Genomic DNA, 18314 nt, shown 5'->3' with positions numbered 1-18314 from the left:
TCCCGGTTGAGCGGCGGCTCCGCGCGGGCCCCGCGCCCTCCCCGCGCCGCACCCGCGGCCCGCCCGGCCGGGCATGAGGCGGAGCGGCGGCGGCACAAAGGCTCCAGCGGGGCTGCGCCTTGCCTGAGGCGGCGCCGGGCCCGCCGCGCCCCGCGGGGCGATGTCGCACGATCACGACATGGAGCGGACGATCAAGGTTGGCGGCGGGGCGGATTTCGGGGCGCTTCGTCCCGGGGGGTTCGCTCGGGATCCCGCGCAGCGAGGAGCTGAAGTTTGTGCTGTTTGTGTTTTGGGGAGCGGAGGGATTGGTGCTCGCCGGCCGCGAGTTGCGGTGTTCGCTCATTAATTAGCGCTGCTGGTTAATGAGGGGCTCATTATTATGTTAATTAGTGCCGCGCTCGTTCCGCCCTTCTGGACGCGGGCTTGGTCCCGATCTGTCCCTGCTCCAATTCCCTTCACCCAACGGAGCTGATCCCAACTCGGATGTGAAGTTTTTTTGGGGTTTTTATTTTCTTCCTTATCCTGAGGGTTCTGCCCAATGCCCTCATGGCACAATTCCAAATTCCTTTTGTCCAAATCCTCCTCCCCCAGCTTTGTTCCCCTTTCCTGGATTAATATTCATAAAACACAAAATAATGTCCCTAAATTACAAAATTAATGTCCATAAATTATCTGATTTAAATATCCCAGAAGTTTCTCTGAGCCCCTCCTGAAAACCCCAAATTCCTCAAATTCCTCTGATCCACTGGGATTTCTGCCCCTTCTTTCTAAACCCTGAATAAATTAAACTTGTGTCATTTAATACTTTAATAATCTTTAGTATTTTAATAAGTATTCATTATTTTATATTTTATGCAGATTTTTTTTGCTTGTTTTAGCTCAGGTTTGGTTGTTCTGGGATTTAGGACAGGATTTATTTCCAGATTTGGGGATTGAGGAGAGGTTGGAGGAGCAGGAGCTGGAATTCCCCAGGATGGGATTTTTCTCTGATTCCATCCACTTTGTCCCAGCAGCATCCTGGACTCCCAAAACTCCAAATTTCCAACCTTTTTACCATCAATATCTGTAAAAAAATAAGTTTTTAAATGGTTTAAAATAGGTTTGTAAATGCTTTTAAAACATGATAGAAGGTTTACACAATGTGCATCTAAATGCAAACCTTGAAATTAAAAATTCTGGCTTAGAAATGCCATGGAACAGGACAAATGCTGAGAAATTTAAATAAATTCAGAAATAAATTTAAGGACAGCCTTGCAAAAAAACCCTAAATACTTTAGAGAAATAGAACTATGAAAGTTGGATTATATTAGGACTCACAAGGTCCTAATTACTAAAATAACTTAACTAAAATTACTTAAATTATTAAAATAACAAATTACTCCACAGGATTATTTACATTGTACATTATTTACATGATACATTAATTTTAGATTATTTACAGCACGGAGTGGTAAAAGCTGATAGGCCAAGAAATGCTGATCATGTAGTTTAATTTAAAAAATGAAAAATTAAATTAAAAACAATTGGCTTCTGATTGTGCTGGTGTAAATTGTAACACCTGAAATGTTTCACACTTCACATGGGACTGAAAATGGAATAAATGTTTATAAACACCTTTCAGTTTCCATTTTCTGGGACAGAAAATCCCACAAATTGGGGGTTGTGTGAGGAATAAAGGCTTTTTTGGGGTGTGCTGGTAAAAAACCCCTTAATCCCACAGATCTGCAGTGGAATCAGTGGGGTTGGAAAAGTCCTGAGCAGAGCTGGGCTGGGGGAGCTCTGGGAATTCTGCTTTTGCTTTTGGAATTCTGTTTTTCCTCTGGGAGTTCTGGTTCTCCCTTGGTAATTCTGCTTTTCCTTTTGGGAATTCTGCTTTTCTTTTTGGAATTCTCCTTTTTCCCTGGAAATTCTGCTTTTCTTTTTGGAACTCAGCTTCTCCTTTGAGAATTCTGCTTTTCCTTTGGGAATTCTGCTTTTGAAATTCTCTTTTTCCCCTGAGAATTCTCCTTTGGGATTTCTGCTTTTCCTTTGGGAATTTTGCTTTTTCTTTGGGAAATCTGCTTCTCCTGTGGGAAATCTGCTTTTCCTTTGGGAATTCTCCTTTTCCCCTGAGAATTCTGCTTTTCCTTTAGGAAATTCTGCTTTTCCCGTGGAAATTCTGCTTTTCTTTTAGGAATTCTGCTTCTCCCGATGGAATTCTGCTTTTCCCCTGGGAATTCAGCTTCTCCTTTTGGAATTGAGCTTTTCCTCTGGAAATTCTGCTTCTTCTTTGGGGATTCTGATTTTGAAATTCTCATTTCCCCCTGAGAATTCTCCTTCTCCTTTGGGAATTCTCCTTCTCCTTTGGAATTCAGCTTTTCTTTTTGGAATTCTGCTTCTCATGTGGGGAATCTGCTTTTCCTTTTGGGAATTCTGCTTTTCCTTTAGGAATTCTGCTTTTTCCCCTGAGAATTCTGCTTCTCCTCATGGAATTCTGCTTTTTCCTCTGGGAATTTTGCTTTTCCTTTGGGAATTCTCCTTTCCCCTGGGAATTCTGCTTTTCCCCCTGAGAATTCTGATTCTCCCCTTGGAATTCTGCTTCTCATTTTGGAATTCTGCTTCTCCTCTGGGAAGTTTTGCTTTTCTTTTGGGAATTCTGCTTCTCCTGTGGGAATTCTCCTTTTCCCCTGATAATTCTGCATCTCCTTTGGGAATTCTGCTTTTTCCCTTGAGGATTCTCCTTTTCCTTTTGGGAATTCTGCTTTACCTTTGGGAATTCTGTTTTTCATCTGAAAATTCTGCTTCTCCTTTGGGGATTCTGCTTCTCCTCATGGAATTCTGCTTTTCCTTTTGTAATCCTGCTTTTCCTTTTGTAATTCTGCTTCTCCTTTGGAGATTCTGATTTTCCTTTGGGAATTCTGCCTTTCCTTTGGGAATTTTCCTTCTCCTTTGAGAATTCTGCTTTCCCCCTGAAAATTCTGCTTCTCTTGTGGGAATTCTCCTTTCCCCATGGAATTCTGCTTTTCCTTTGGGAATTCTGCTTTTCCCTTGGGAATTCTGCTTTTCCAGGCCATGGCAATCCCAGTTTTCTGGAGTAATTCCCAAATTCTTGGCTCAGCCTTGTTGAGAGAGAATTTTGCTGCTGCTCCACGTGGAGCTGTGAAACTTAGCTGGAATTCTGGATATTTCACATCATTATCCCACTGAAAATTCAGGTTATTCATCACAAGTTTCAGATTCCTGGAATTTTGGATATTCCAGGAATTCCATCCCCATGAAATCCAGCTGAAACACTTGGATGTTTTTAAACACATTTGGTGCTTTTAAAGCATTTTCAGCTGTTTAGGATCAAAATCATGGAATTTTAAGGTTGGAAAAGAGTGAACATGCTGGGAATTCCTGGTGCTGAGGTTGGAGCTGCCATTCCTGAGCTGGATTTGGTGTCATTTGTGTTTCTTGACCATTAATTATTCATTTTACCTCTGAGTTATAAAGCTGCTTTGGGATGAAGGTTGGCATCCAAATTTAAAAAGTGCAGCATATAAAATTTAATTTTATATTTATTTTATATTTATATTCATCTTTATATCTATATTTATATTCCATTTATATTGTCATTTTATATTTATAAATATATTTTATATTTATATTTAATTTTCTTCAGGAAAGCAAACTCCCCACCAGGCACTTTTACGCTCAGATTTGCTGAGTTGTTTTTTGGAGTTTTTTTTTTTTGGGAAAAGCTGTAATAATTGTATTTATTATGTATTTATTGCCTGTGTTTTCCCTCCTGAGCAGGAAACCTCCATTTTAGAGGAATACAACATAAACTGGACTCAGAAGCTGGGAGCTGGCATCAGTGGGCCTGTCAGGTAAGGGAGGAGTCAGTGAGTATTTTACTAAAAATGCTGATGGGATTTATGGAAAATTCAAACCAACAGATTCCTGTGCCCCACGTGGGTTGTGCAGGAGGGATTTTGTATTTTTTGGGGGGGAATTTGGGAGGAAAAATGATCATCCTTTCTCTGTGCTCTGTGTTCCCACAGCCAGGCAGGAGCAGGAGTTGATAGTGGAATAATGAGAACAGAAATTCCTCCTGATCCTCCCTTCCCTGCTTTCCCACTTGTTTTTCCATCTTTTCCTCTCCCTTTGCATCCCAGCCCTGCTCCTCATGGATTTCTCACCCCTGGATGATTTCTAGGAAGGAAAACATTTTTCCAGCAAAGCCTCTCCCCTCAGAAAAAATCCTCCCAAGAACTCTTTGCACTGAAAATCCGCCTTGATTGTTCCCTTCAGTTCCCACAGCCAGGCAGGAGCAGGAGTTGATAGTGGAATAATGAAAACAGAAATTCCTCCTGAGCTCCCCTCCCCTGCTTTCCCAGTTGTTTTTCCATCTTTTCCTCTCCCTTTGCATCCCAGCCCTGCTCCTCATGGATTTCTCACCCCTGCATGATTTCTGGAGAGGAAAACACTTTCCCAGCAAAGCTTCTCCCCTCAGAAAATGGGAATTTGGGCTGGAAAACCTCTGTGTGCTGTTCTGGGTGCTCCCTTTGTCTTTCCCATCATTTATCTTCCTGTCTGGCTTCTCCTCATCCTTTCTGGGTTGTTTCATTCAAACATTCATTTTGTGCTTTTTTTGCTCTTCAAACATGGGTCCTTTCCTCAGTTGTTAAATGAGGGGGGAAAAGAGAAAAAAATCACCCCAAAAGAGAATTTCCTTCTCAAACCACTTTATCTATCCCAAATATTTCATTTATTCCAGCATCCCTGGGGGTGTTCAGGTGTGCTTTGGGTTATTTCCATCCCAAATCTCTCTTGGGGCTGAATTTAGGGTGAGAGCTGGGCTGTATCCCAGACTTGGGGCCATTCCTGGCAATTCCCACTGTGGAGAGCAAACTCAGAGCTCCAAATCAATCACTTCAGGTGTCTCTTTTGAACCTCCTTGCTGACTGAATGATTTTGTTGCTCTAATCCCAGAGTCTGCATGAAAAAATCCTCCCAGGAACGCTTTGCACTGAAAATCCTCCTCGATCGTCCAAAAGCTCGAAATGAGGTACAGCTCCTGCTTTTCTCTCCTCAAAAAAACTTCAATTTTTGAAAGTTTGGGGATGTTTTAAACATCAAAACCCCACCACCAAACCCCCGTGTGCTGGCTGCTGTGCATCCAGAGATTTACTTGTAATTAATTGGGGTTTTTAATTAATTCAAGCTGTTCTTCTGCCTGTAATGGAACAGAACCAGTTTGAGAGGGAATTTTGTTGCCACTGCTCCAAGAATGCTTCAAGTTGTTCTGGAAATGGATTTTTTTCCATGTGCCAGGACGTAAAGCAGCTCCTGACACAGGTTGGGAATTCCTGAGGTGCCAAACTTGTCAGTCTGTGGGATGATGGGCACTGTGGGGAATTGAAAGGGATTTATTGTCCTTGAGGTTTAAGCAACTTAATTTCTTATTATTGAGCAAATTCTCCTCTAAAATGCCCATAAAAATCATCTGTGTCCAAAAATCACCAAGATTTGGCTTGATTGAACAGCCCAGGGAGTTTTAAAGTGGGGTTTATTCATTCCACACGATGGAATTTTGGGGTTTGTTCATTCCACATGATGGAATTTTGGGGTTTATTCATTCCACACGATGGAATTTTGGGGTTTGTTCATTCCACATGATGGAATTTTGGGGTTTGTTCATTCCAGATGATGGAATTTTGGGGTTTATTCATTCCAGATGTTGCAATTTTGGGGTTTCTTCATTCCAGGTGATGGAATTTTGGGGTTTGTTCATTCCACATGATGGAATTTTGGGGTTTATTCATTCATTTTCACTTCCATTGAAACACTACATTACTCTTAAAGCTATTTCTGTCTAAATTTCTGTACAACACTCCAAAACTGAGCTTTTCCCAGAGTTTTGTGTGGGATCCCACAATCTGCCCCAAATTTGGGGTGTTTTTACCCTCAGTGCCTGTCCCTGTGTGCAGTAACAGCTCTTCCCTTCTCTTCAAGGTACGTCTGCACATGATGTGTGCAACACATCCCAATATTGTTCAAATAATTGAAGTTTATGCTAACAGTGTGCAGTTCCCACATGAATCCAGCCCCAGGTAAGGTTGCACAGGGGAATTCACTCCCACAGCTTCTTTTCCATGTTTAGCCCAAGGTATAGTGGAGTTTGCTTTGCTTTGCTTTGGTTTTAATCACAAAATTATTATTTCAAGGGGGTCCCAGGTGTAATAATTATCCTGCAGACCAAGCAGCTCTTTTGTTTTTTTTTTTTTTCCCTGACTTTTGTGTGTTTAAATTATTTTGCCTCCTTTATTCCCTGTGTTGAATGCATCTCCATTTTTTTAGGTTTTCCATTGATTCAGTCTGCATTGTGTGAAAGAGTTGTTTCTAAAAATATGAAATTCAGCCCTGAAAACTCTCAAGGCATTGTCCTGCTTAGAATGAACACAGGAAAACATGGAGCAGAGTGATATTTTTTTTTTCTTGTGTATAAAAATATTGTCTTCTGATAGGATCTTAGTGGAGAAAATCATCAGAGCTGGGAGAATGAAAGAGCTGAGACCTGTCTTAGGCTCTGGTGTAGCTGATTTTGCTGTGTGGTGGGAACTGGGAGTTATTTCCTTGAGGATCTGGCAGCCCTGATCTCCACCTTCTTATTTTTTATCCTTCATATTGAGGGCAGTAAAGCTGTAAATTAAAATAATGGGGGATCCAGACTCAAAACCATCCAGGTGCTGTGTAATCCTTGAGGGCAGAGTGTCCACGTGGCTTCCTGGATGGATCCATGTGCAGTTTGTTCCAGCTGGATGTGGGAACCCATCAGGAGGAGCAAACTGGAGATTCCAGAAAATCCTGAGGAGTTTAGACTGGAAGGCAAAACAACAGCAGCAAAATAGCCCCAAAAACAGCAGAGGAAAGCAATGTTTGTGTGAAATATGCATTCTTAGCTTAGCTATTCTTCTTTTGGTAAAGCTGTAAATTAAAATCATGGGGAATTCAGACTCAAAACCATCCAAGTGCTGTGTAATCCTTGAGGGCAGAGTGTCCACGTGGCTTCCTGGATGGATCCAAGTCCAGTTTGTTCCAGCTGGATGTGGGAACCCAGCAGGAGGAGCAAACTGGAGATTCCTGGGAGCCAGAAAATCCTGAGGGTTTTAGACTGGAAGGCAAAACAACAGCAGCAAAATTGCCCCAAAAGCAGTGTTTGTGTGAAATGTGCATTCTTAGCATAGCAATTCTGTTCTTTTGTAAAGCTGTAAATTAAAATATTGGGGGATCCAGACTCAAAACCATCCAGGTGCTGTGCAATCCTTGAGGGCAGAGTGTCCACATGGCTTCCAGCTCCATCCAGGCTGGAGCTGGGTGTGGGAGCCCAGCAGGAGGAGCAAACTGGAGATTCCTGGGAGCCAGAAAATCCCGAGGATTTTAAACTCACCAAAACAGCCCCAAAAGCAGTGTTTGTGTGAAATATGCATTCTTAGCTTAGCAATTCTGTTCTTTTGGATGATTTTTTTAATGTAACAACATGAAATGCTTTTGAACAGGGCTCGGCTCCTAATTGTAATGGAGATGATGGAAGGGGGAGAGCTCTTCCACAGAATCAGCCAGCACCGGCACTTTACTGAGAAGCAAGCGAGCCAAGTAACAAAGCAGGCAAGTCACCCCCTGTCCCAGCAAATCCATCATGCTCTGGCTAAAGTAGGGACAATTCCTGGGGCTGGAAGGGTGGGGAAAAAGGATGAATTCAAAGATTTCCTCAGTTCTGATCCGATGATCATTGCCTGCTTTGTTATAAGTGACAATGCCCAAGCTTTATTAGGAATAAAGGATTGAAGGTGTGGGCTTGTTCTCTGGGTCTGCTGTGCTTAACTTTGCTTTTCCACACCTGCTCTAGATAAGACTTGCAAGAGGATTTTGTCATTTTTCTTGTCCTAAAAGTGTTGCCTCCAGCAGGACTCCTGAGCTCTGGAACCTCCATGACCCCCTTGGCATTTCTCTCCTCTGGGCCAGGGGTTTTCAGGCTGGGTTCTGGGCTTGGGCTGTGGAATTCCTGGAAGATCCCAAGGAATGTGTCTCTTTGTCCTGATTTTGTGTCTGTTTGTTCCTTCACCCTTTCTCTCCCAGCTCACTCCTGAATGATTTTATAACCTCCTTGGTGCTTTCTGCAGGGGGTTTTGGTGTCCATCAGGATTTTTTGTTGCTGGTGGGACTCTCAGAAGGATCTCTGTGGAATTCAGTGCTGGGATTCCCAGTTCCTCTCAGAATATCTGAACTTGGGGCAAAAAAATTGTGTTACTTTTGTGCTTTGATTTGTTTCTAATGAAATGCTCATTGTGCTGGTACTTTTTGGTCTCATCCAACAAAGAAATGAGGTGGAAGTACAGAATTATTCTTGACAGTTTGTTTGACATCCTTTGGCCTGTTTGATTTTTTTTGACATGGTGGGGAAAACTTGTAAAACTTTACCAGAAATCAAGACTTTGGTTTGAATTCTGTGTGTACACTTGGGTCATTCATGTCTCAAGTAACTCTTTGCTTTAATGTTCATAGAAAGGAAGTTTGAAATGTGAAATTCTTTTCTCTGGTGCTTCTTTATCCTTGTCTTGTACCCAGGAATGGTTCAAGCTTTTCACAGCACTGCCTCATTTTTAAGGGAATGTGGAATGTGTTTGTTGTATTTATCTCTGGGAATGTGTTTGTATTTATTGCTGAGCTGAGTTATCAGGGAAGTTCTCTTGTGACAGTAATTTGGAGGTTTTTAAGGGCTCTAAACTTGGGTAGGATCCTACAGATATTTCCAAATAAGGGTTGTGAGCCTGTGCCTCACTTCTGTCTCAGAAATGCTGATTAAATATTTATATTTGACTTTTCTTGAAATGAATTGCACTTGGAAATGTGCAGTCCCTGCAGCTTTTCCTGCCTGGATTGCAGGTTCCCAAAGCATCCTTGAAACAATTCTGTGGGATATCCCCAGAATGACTGAAGGGCAGGCAGCACCATCCAAAATGAACGAATAAAACTGCCTGAGGGTTGGATCTGCAGATTCCCTGGAATCCTGAAACCAGAACTCCCTGCTGGGCAGGGGCAGCACCCTGGAGCCCTGGCACAGCAGGGAAGGGGCACTGGCACCTCCTGCTTCACTCTGGAGAGCTCTCAGTGCCTTGAGTTCCCAAAATGAGGAGGTTGGGAAGCCCAGGCCAGCCTGGATTTTGTTTTCTGTGGGATTCATGTCCCAGCTGGGTCAGGCTTGTCCTAAAGGAGAACTCCACTTAAAATATTTGGGGTTGGAAATGTGCTTTGTAAAGCTGAAATGAATCTCCAGGCTGCAGGAGGAGGTCAGTGATTGTAGCTGATTTATTGTGCCCTTTTCCAGATAGCTTTGGCTTTGCAGCATTGCCACTCACTGAACATTGCACACAGAGACCTCAAGCCTGAGAATCTCCTCTTCAAGGATAACTCTCTGGTAAGATCAACATTTGCAATTCTTCTGCTGCTGAATTCTGTGAAGTGGCTCAAGGGTGAATCTCAGGGTGGTGGTAAAATGACATGAATGTTTTGGTGACAGAATTGAAAAAAATTGTAATGGAATTGAATTTTCAAATGCAAATTTCAATTGAATTCAATTCAATTGCAAACTGAATCACCAGGATGGACTTGGTGCTTTCCCACCCCCTGATCTCCTTGCAGGGCAGTGAGTCCCTGCTGCTGCTGTTAAATTTGAGTCAGGTTCTCCACATGAACACAGTCCAGCTCTGCCCCCTCATCAGGATGTTCTGACCTCTGCCTAGAGATCTTTGATAGATCCAAACAATTCTTTGTGTCTCCTGCTCACCACCAGTCTGGATATGCAGGGATCCCCCTACAAGGGCCTCAAGTGCTTTCCCAATCCCTGAGGGGGCCCAGAGCACCCAGAAAAGCAAAACCTTGGTTTGAAAGGTCAATTTGTGACCTTTCAGCTGCCTGGGGGAGTGTGAGGGTATAAACACAATGTTTGGGAAAGGTGAGATGAGGACAGGGAGAGAATTCTGTGTTAGAAAAGCTGATTTAATGAGATTTATCTAATAAAGCCTCTTCTCCTTGTTTTAGGATGCACCTGTTAAATTGTGTGACTTTGGGTTTGCCAAAGTAGACCAAGGTGACTTGATGACACCCCAGTTCACTCCCTATTATGTAGCACCTCAGGTAACAACCAGCTCCTGCTCTGGGCTAAAGGGGAATCATTTACTGCCTGACCCTCCATATCCACATCACTTAACCCTTTGCTGTCCTGGAAGGGCTCTGAGTGCAGGAATCTTCCAGAAATTCCTCTACTCTGGAGCTGCCACAGGAATCTGTTGATAAGGCAGATTCCCCAGATTGCTCAGCACTGATGGTGATAATTGGCCTTTAGCTGTATTAAAGCAGCTGCTTTGGAGAAATCCCTGCTTTGCCATCCTCCTTCCAGCTGAAGCTCATTCAAGATTCCATTAAAAAGGACTTGGTTGGAAGGAAAAGGTTTTGAAAAGGTTGCTCCCAAAGGGCAGTGGCAGAGGGTTGGTACCTGGGCACCCTGGCTGGCCCCTGTGTCATTAAACACAACCTGTAATTACACACAACCTGTAATTGCTCTTTGTGCTGCTTCCCCCCTCTCCTGTCCTTTGTGCTGGATCCTGGAGAAAATGAAAAGCAGCTGCAGATGGAGATTTAATTGCAGTGCTGGGCTGCCTTTAATCACTGGGAAAGGCAATTCAGAGATCAGAGCACGCCCTGAAAATTCATCAAATTCCTTCCCAGCTGGAGCCTTTTGGGGCTCCCTGCAACCCCAACCCACAGACTGGGTCAGAAGGGACACATTTGGTGGGATTTGTGCTGGGAGAGGCACAAAGGGACAGCTCTGAGCTGGGGTTACCCTCCAGACACACCTCAGGTTCTGGTTCCAAGCATGGAGGGGTTGGAGGTTCTGAGCAAGTGTTTAATTCAGGCAGAACTGGAGATTTCAGTGCTAAAATATTAAATATTTTAGTATTTTCCCCATGTAGAAACCTCCAGCCTTTCTCAGGGAGAAAAACTGGACTTTGGTAGTCTTCAGTAGCTGGAATAAATTTCCTGAATAGAAAATGATCAGGAATCTTTGGATTTGCTGGTTGTGCTGCCTGTTCAGAAATGGATTTTTCTTTGTTTTTATTTCCCATCTCACCAGGTATTGGAGGCACAAAGAAGACATCAGAAGGAAAAGTCTGGTATTATCCCCACCTCTCCAACCCCTTACACCTACAACAAGGTGAGCTGGGAAAGATCTTTCAAAGTCTTCCCCACCCCTCTGGTGCTTCTGATAGAGCAAATAATGAAATGCACATTTAGTGCAAACCTAATTAATGATCCTCTAATGAAGGGGGGATAAGTATACAAATGCTGTTAAGGAGCACTAAATATGAACAAGATTTTGGAGAGTAGAGGGACTCAGCTGGAGTGAGGCCATGAGGGAAGTTCTCTCAGCTCTGTTCAAAGGGAATCTCTTTGCTGCTGCCAGAGTTTCTGGATGTGCACAGCGTTCCTTGTTCAGGCAGCTGTGCCAGGAACTGCTCTCTACCTGGATCTTCTGGAAAACAACCAAGAATTTATTGTGTAGCTGCTGGAATCTTGGCAAAATCATGGCAGGAAATGTCCTGAAAGGTCATATAATCCTTTTTGGGCATTCCAAAACCTTTTCCTCCTTATTATCATCACTGTCTCCTGCTGGCTGAGCAGTGCTTGAACCACTGAGTGTCAATTTTAATTCAAGTTTTTTTGGTTTGTGATCCCAGTGTAAGGATCTGCCCTGATTGCAGTTCTAGGGATGGTTATTTGATATGCAGTGTTAGCATTTAGTAGCCTCACAGAGAAAATCAAAGCAATTATTAATTACTCTGCATCACAAATCTGCCCTCCTCAGGGCTCTGACTGCTTCTCTCCATCCTGCAGAGCCAGGTTGGTGATTGTAGCAGACAATTCTGTTTCTCAACTCCTTAGAATGGGCCAGTAGTGTTTGCATATGGAGTTTCTTCTTCCCTCTCTTGCCCATTTGGGATTTCCAAGGTGGGAGGGATTTTCTTTCCATGTTCCATGTGAAGAATTGCTCTGGGTGACAGAGCTGCTGAGGGAAGGGCCTTGTCCCCAGGTGTGATTGTTCAAAAGCAGCACCTGGCACTCACCTGCCTGCCCAGAATGGGCACTGAGAGTTTCCAGGTGCTCTGTCCTTCCATGGCAGTCTGTCCTGTCCCTGGCTGCCCCCACAGACAGCTCTGATTCCATTTCCCTGCTGTTCCTTTCTTGGATTGTTGTTGTATTTTCAGCCTCCCATTGTAAACAACTGGATTCTTTTATGGGATTGGGGGTGGGATTCAGGATTGGGGATAGGATTCAGGATTGGGGGTGGGATTCAGGACTGGGGGTAGGATTCAGATATCCTGAGACATGCAATAAGCCTCTCACACCTCTGCAGCCTTGGCTGTTCCCAGACAATTCCCAAGCACCTGGGAGTTGTTCAGCTTGGAGCTGCCTTGTCCCAGCAGCCACATTTATCCACAAAGCAATAAACTGTGGTGGTGTTCACAGGGCTCCCAGGAAGAGGGAAAAGAGGATCTGACTCCATGTTTCAGAAGGCTGATTTATTATTTTATGATATATATTATATTAGAACTATACTAAAAGAATGGAAGAAAGGATTTCATCGAAAGGCAAAGAAAGGAATGATGATAAAATCTTGTGATTCTCAGTCTGAGACAGCTGGGTTGTGATTGGCCATTAATTAGTAACAACCACATGAGACCAATCCCAGATGCACCTGTTGCATTCCACAGCAGCAGATAATCAATGTTTACATTTCATTGCTGAGGTCTCTCAGCTTCTCAGGAGAAAAAAATCCTAAGAAAAGGATTTTTCTTAAAATCCTTTCTGTGACAATAAACCTCTCACACTTCTGCAGCTCTGGCTGTCCCAGACAATTCCCAACAACTGGAATTTGTTCAGCTTGGAGCTGCCTTGTCCCAGCAGCCACATTTATCACAAAGGTGGATCTGAGCTGGTTCTGTTCCCTTAGGGAATCACACAGAACTTTTATCAAAACTCACCCATTATTTATTACAAAGTGCTGCCCAGAGTGACCCTTTCCCTGCTTGCAGAGCTGTGACCTGTGGTCCCTGGGGGTGATCATCTACGTGATGCTGTGTGGGTACCCCCCCTTCTACTCCAAGCACCACAGCCGGACGATTCCCAAGGACATGAGGAAAAAGATCATGACAGGAAGCTTCGAGTTCCCAGAGGAGGAGTGGAGCCAGATCTCAGAAATGGCAAAAGACATTGTCAGAAAGTGAGTCCTTGAGGAAACTCTGCTGTTGCTGTGTGCTTTGTTAAGGAATTGGAATGGTTCCATGTTAAGGAAGTGGAAAAGCTCCTGGAAGTGCCTTGTCCCAGCAGTGAGGGTTGTCTGCAGCTCATCCAGCTGCCAAATTCTCTGTTACATTCAGCATAAACCAAGTCTGGGAATTTTTTTAATTTTATTTTTCCCCCTGTCCAAGGGTTTAATGTTGATGTCTCTTTTGTTGGGGTGAATTGTGTATTGAGTCTTCAAGGGGAGTGGGAGCACTGAAGGGTTTCAGGATAACACAGATTTCCTGGGATAACATTTGAATTCCTGTGAAAATCAAGTGCCTTCAATGGGATGTGGTAAATCTGTCCCCTAAAGCCCTGTGCACATCAAACAGAGCCTAAAAAGAGTCAGGTAGGAAGATGGGGAGGGAGATGAAGATCTGCCATGAGGTGCCAGGCTCAGATAAGGTTTTGCATGGATGCTTTATTCCAATGCTAATGGAGCCTGTTTTCCATGCAGGGCACATCCCTCAGCTGGGAGTGTTTCAAAGACTTGGTCTGTTTGGGAGCAAGAACGTGGCACTGATTTGGGCTTGACCTCACTGATTTTTGAAAAAGACTTACTGCCTTTGCAGCATCAGAGGAGCTAAGAGAATAAAAGCAATATATATAGGAAAAAAAATCAGTTGGGGAAGTAATTTAAAAGTGTCACTGGCTCCTGAGATGTACTGTAAATTCTCCATTGTTTGGAGAGGGTGCTGGGACCTTTTCAGAGCTGTGCAGGAGAACCCCCAACCTTTCATTAAATTAACTTTCTTGATACAAGGTCGGCTCTGTTCTCACACAGAAACTCCACAGGCAAAAGGTTTCATTGTCTTCCAAAATTCCCATGGAAGTCAGCTCTGAGGGTGTTGTCCCATGGATCCAGGCTGATTTCTGACCTCAGGCTTAATGAGGGTTTGATAATGGCTTAGGATCTGGGAAATGCATGGAAAAGGAATGCACGTGGCTGCTATCAAAAGTGAGCTCAACCTGCTTGGCAGCAAGTGGGATTTCTGCTCTCCCCCGTGGTGCTGCTGACATTTTGTACAAGTTATTTCCACTTTCTTGGTACATTAAACAATTGTGCTCTGCAGCCAAGAAGCTGATCTGGAGTTGTCTGAGGAAGTGTGGCAGGCTCATGGAGTCATTCCCATTCTCATTCAGACTTTGGGATGACTTGTCAGCACTCTGTGGGAATTCCTGCTTTTTTATTTAGTTGTGCTCGTCATGAGAACACAAATTTATCTGCAAATCCTTTTTCCAGGGTTTCATGCTAGAAAAAAAATTGATTTCATTGAGTTTTCAGTTGCTTTTTATTTTGAGGGGCTGGAACCAAGGTGTTCATGACTTGAGGACTTTTCAGGGCATGGTGGGAGCAGTGAATGCTGCAGAGTTTCCATGCCCAGAGTCCTTGGGATGAGTGTGACCTGTTCTGGGGAGAGCATTTCCAGGGAGTGCCAGCCTGGATCATTTCCAGCTCCTCTGGAGGTGATTTCCCACCTGGGAGCTGCAGCTGTGGAATTCAGCAGCACAGGGGTACCCCAGGAATGCCTTTAGCACCCTCCTTTGCCCTGGATGAGCTGTGACAGCATTAAACCACTGCAAGCTCAGGGAGCTGGGACAGATTTTGAGATTTTGCCCCAAAATGAGGCAGTTTGAGCTCTTGGCAAAGCTGATTTTTTTAGCCTTGAAAATGCTTAAATGCATTTAAATCACCAAACTCCTCCTTAAGGATTTATTCTTTCCTCCCCAGGCTGCTGAAGGTGAAGCCTGAGGAACGTCTGACCATTGAGGGGGTGTTGGACCATCCCTGGCTCAATTCCACTGAGGCCCTGGACAACATCCTGCCCTCTGCCCAGCTGATGATGGACAAGGTCTGAGCAGCAGTGACTTGGTCAGGAATGTTGCACAGGAGCAGGAGAGCTCTGGGATGGGTGAAGGGCTTTTTTTGGTGTGGGGTTATGCAGATAAGGAGCTTCTCTTCTGTTTATAGAGAACTTGAGATCATAGGGGGAAAATGGAAACAGGAATTAAAATGGGAATAAAGTGTGAAATTTGGGCTTGAAGGAGATGCTCCCAGATTGGTGTGATGAGCAGCCATGTGCTGATGGTGGAAAGCAGAGCCTGAGGGATCTTCCACAGCTCTTTGCTCTTTTTGCCATGTTTTATGAGGTCATACAGCAATGACCTCACTAATTAAACAAATAGTCCTTGTTTCCTTCCATTTCTGCTCAAAGAGCATTTCAGTCAATCTTGTGACCCATGAGAAGATGATCCTTTGTCCTGTTTCCCCCAGGGATATTTTGTCGCTGATTTTAGATGTAACCATACCTTGCTTCATGCAAACCTGACTTTTCTTGCACATCTCCAAAATAAACCAAATTTTGGTGCCTCTTTTTTTTTTTTTTTTTTTTGCCCATGGCAAACACTGTCCATTGTCTTTGCAGGCCATGGTGGCAGGGATCCAGCAGGCTCATGCAGAACAACTTGCAAACATGAGAATCCAAGACCTCAAAGTGAGCCTGAAGCCCCTTCACTCCGTGAACAACCCGATCCTGCGCAAGCGGAAACTCCTGGGGTAACTCCAGAGCTGGGCTGGCAAGGACAACCTGGAGCCAGCTGGGATGGCTGGGAAATGCCTTTGGGGATGGCACAGGCTCAGCTGTGGTGGTTTAACACAATTCTGGTGTTGCTCAGACAAATCATAGTGGCACAGTGTGTTTTTTTTGTCAAGATGTGCCAGTGAGGGCAGGAGGGAGGTTTGGCCCTGTTCCTGCATTGAACAGATTCCTGTTGGGATGATGGGTCACATGTAAGATAAGGCAAACTGGGAGAAAAATTTTAAGATATTTTTTCTCATCCTAACATTTATTTACTGAAGCAGTCAGGTAAACTCTCTGTCTCTCTCTCTCTTTGTTCGAATTAATCTGAAAAACAGACTCACACATTTTATTTATCCTCATACCTAAAGGAATATTCCTTTAAATTACTTCAAATTCCTTTAAATTTGAAGTAATTTAAAGGAATATTCCTCCTTTTAATATAGGACAAGAATTATAATTAATGCTGAACCTGCCTCCCAGTTTCCCAGAGAGGGAAGGAGCTGTGTTAGACTGCAGCAGTTACACAACAAGTAACGAGCTTGAGCTCGTTAAATTCTAATTATTCCCCCCTTGTTCTTGTGCAGCACCAAGCCAAAGGATGGTGTTTACATCCATGACCCTGAGAATGGAAGCAATGACTCCAACGTGGCTCTGGAGAAGCTCAGAGATGTGATTGCTCAGTGCATTCTACCACAGGCTGGTAAAGGTTGCCACTTTTAAGAACCTTTTATTCCTAAATGTGCAAGACCCCCACTTTGGGGCTGGCTGTGTCAGTGGTGAGGAAGGAAGAAAAGTCCTGGGCAGCCTCTGAGCTGGGATTTGGGTTCATGTGGAATTTTAGTGACATGCAGAGCTGTTAAAAGAACTTTTAAACAGGAATATTTGCTTTAAAGGCCATTTCCTGGTTTGTGTGGGTCAGCAGGAATAACTGCCCAGTTTGAATCCAAACCTCCTGTGTCCCTCTGTTGTCCCAACCAGGAGAGAATGAAGATGAGAAGTTGAATGAAGTGATGCAGGAGGCCTGGAAATACAACAGGGAGTGCAAATTGCTGCGGGACACCCTGCAGAGCTTCAGCTGGAACGGTGAGAATTCCTGCTCTCCCCCAGGGAGGGTGGAGCACAGACCTCCTGCTATGGAAATAACCCCAGATTTATTGGATTTGGGCTGATTTAGGGTTTGATACTGTTTTATCTCTTCTGCCAGAACTGGTGTTCCCAAAATGAGGGTGAAAATGTTGCTTTGAAATTTCTATTTGAGGGTCAGGGTTGAGTTTTCTGAAGCACCAGGAATGTAACAGCACAAATGGATTGTGATGGAAAGGGGAATTTTAAACTGTCTGAGGGCAGGGATAGATGGGATGTATACAAAAAACCTTCCCTGTGAGGGTGGGGAGCCCTGGACAGAGAAGCTGTGGCTGCCTCATCCCTGGAAGTCTCCAAGGAGGGCTTGGACAGGGCTTGGAGCAGCCTGGGATAGTGGGAGGTGTCCCTGCCCAGATGACTTTTAAGGTCCTTTCCAACCATTCCAGGATTCTCTGATCCTTTCAGGAACCTGTTGAGCTGCTTTCCATCCAGCTGTTGATTCCCTCTTTCTGCTGGAGGCTGCTCCTCCCTGTCAGCTCAGTTTGGGTGGGAGCAGAACAAAACCAGGACAGCAGAACAAAAACAGGCACCTTGGGATGCTCAGGTGGTTCCCAGGAGCAGGTGCTGATGGGTGGGAGGGATCAGGAGCATCACTCAGCTTCACAAGGGCTGATCCTGCTTCCTCCTCTGTTCTGTTTGCTTGACTTTCATTGAGATCTTTAATTGCTCCATTTTTCTGTTTGCTTGACTTTCATTGAGATCTTTCATTGCTCCATTTTTCCATGGTCTCTTAAGTCCTTTTGGATCCTGTGCTGCTGTTGCCCTAAGTCTGTGTTTAATTCCATTGGGATTCCTTAATTAATTAAACAATTCCATTGTTTAATTCCAGCTGGGATTGCTTTCCTCCTTGTGCCCAGCTCCAGCTGATTCCCTGTTTTTGTTTTTTTCCCCTTCCAGGCAGAGGATTCACAGACAAAGTGGATCGACTAAAACTGGCAGAAATTGTCAAACAAGTGATCGAAGAGCAGACGAATTCCCACGACTCTCAATAGCTGGAGCTTCTTAATCTTATTTTTTTTACCATTTAAGATTTATTCTTTAACTGTAAAAAGTATTTTTATGTAAATTAATAAATCATAATTATTTCATTAAATTTCCATACTGCTTGAAAATGCTGTATAGTTGTAGATACAAAAAAAAAATCATTGGTACTGTAATATTTTTTTAAAACTCAGTTCCTCGAGGTATATATGATCACTTATGTACTGTTAATCATGAGCC

General features: G+C 43.9%; 1 protein-coding gene across 3 annotated transcripts; it reads left to right on the top strand.

Annotated features, from left to right (window-relative positions):
• Positions 1 to 106: 106 nt before the first annotated feature.
• Positions 107 to 18186, top strand: MAPKAPK5 (MAPK activated protein kinase 5). 3 transcript variants are annotated; one of them, XM_063172965.1, is made up of 14 exons: positions 107 to 196; positions 3778 to 3851; positions 4957 to 5032; positions 5980 to 6077; positions 7524 to 7632; positions 9353 to 9442; positions 10066 to 10161; positions 11159 to 11239; positions 13119 to 13306; positions 15101 to 15221; positions 15795 to 15925; positions 16535 to 16656; positions 16929 to 17033; positions 17991 to 18186. In XM_063172965.1, the coding sequence occupies exons 1-14, from the start codon at positions 161 to 163 to the stop codon at positions 18083 to 18085; spliced, it is 1422 nt and encodes a 473-aa protein (XP_063029035.1). In that variant the 5' UTR covers positions 107 to 160; the 3' UTR covers positions 18086 to 18186. The 3 variants fall into 3 exon arrangements, with proteins under 3 accessions (XP_063029035.1, XP_063029036.1, XP_063029037.1); XM_063172966.1 differs by having other exon boundaries at positions 108 to 196; positions 16535 to 16650; XM_063172967.1 differs by lacking the exons at positions 107 to 196; positions 5980 to 6077 and having other exon boundaries at positions 3802 to 3851.
• Positions 18187 to 18314: the final 128 nt, after the last annotated feature.

This window comes from Melospiza melodia, chromosome 20, assembly GCF_035770615.1.
Source record: "Melospiza melodia melodia isolate bMelMel2 chromosome 20, bMelMel2.pri, whole genome shotgun sequence".
Classification (NCBI taxonomy): Eukaryota; Metazoa; Chordata; class Aves; order Passeriformes; family Passerellidae; genus Melospiza; species Melospiza melodia.
The sequence above is the reverse complement of the archived record's forward strand: the minus strand, read 5'-3'. Positions and strand labels throughout refer to the sequence as shown.

Bases quoted from the DNA above. Each gene is read 5' to 3' on its own strand.
- MAPKAPK5 (XM_063172965.1), top strand. From the start codon at position 161: ATGTCGCACGATCACGACATGGAGCGGACGATCAAG. The intron at 5,033-5,979 runs GTACAGCTCCTG...CTTCTCTTCAAG, and splicing joins GTCCAAAAGCTCGAAATGAG to GTACGTCTGCACATGATGTG. The intron at 7,633-9,352 runs GCAAGTCACCCC...GCCCTTTTCCAG, and splicing joins CGAGCCAAGTAACAAAGCAG to ATAGCTTTGGCTTTGCAGCA.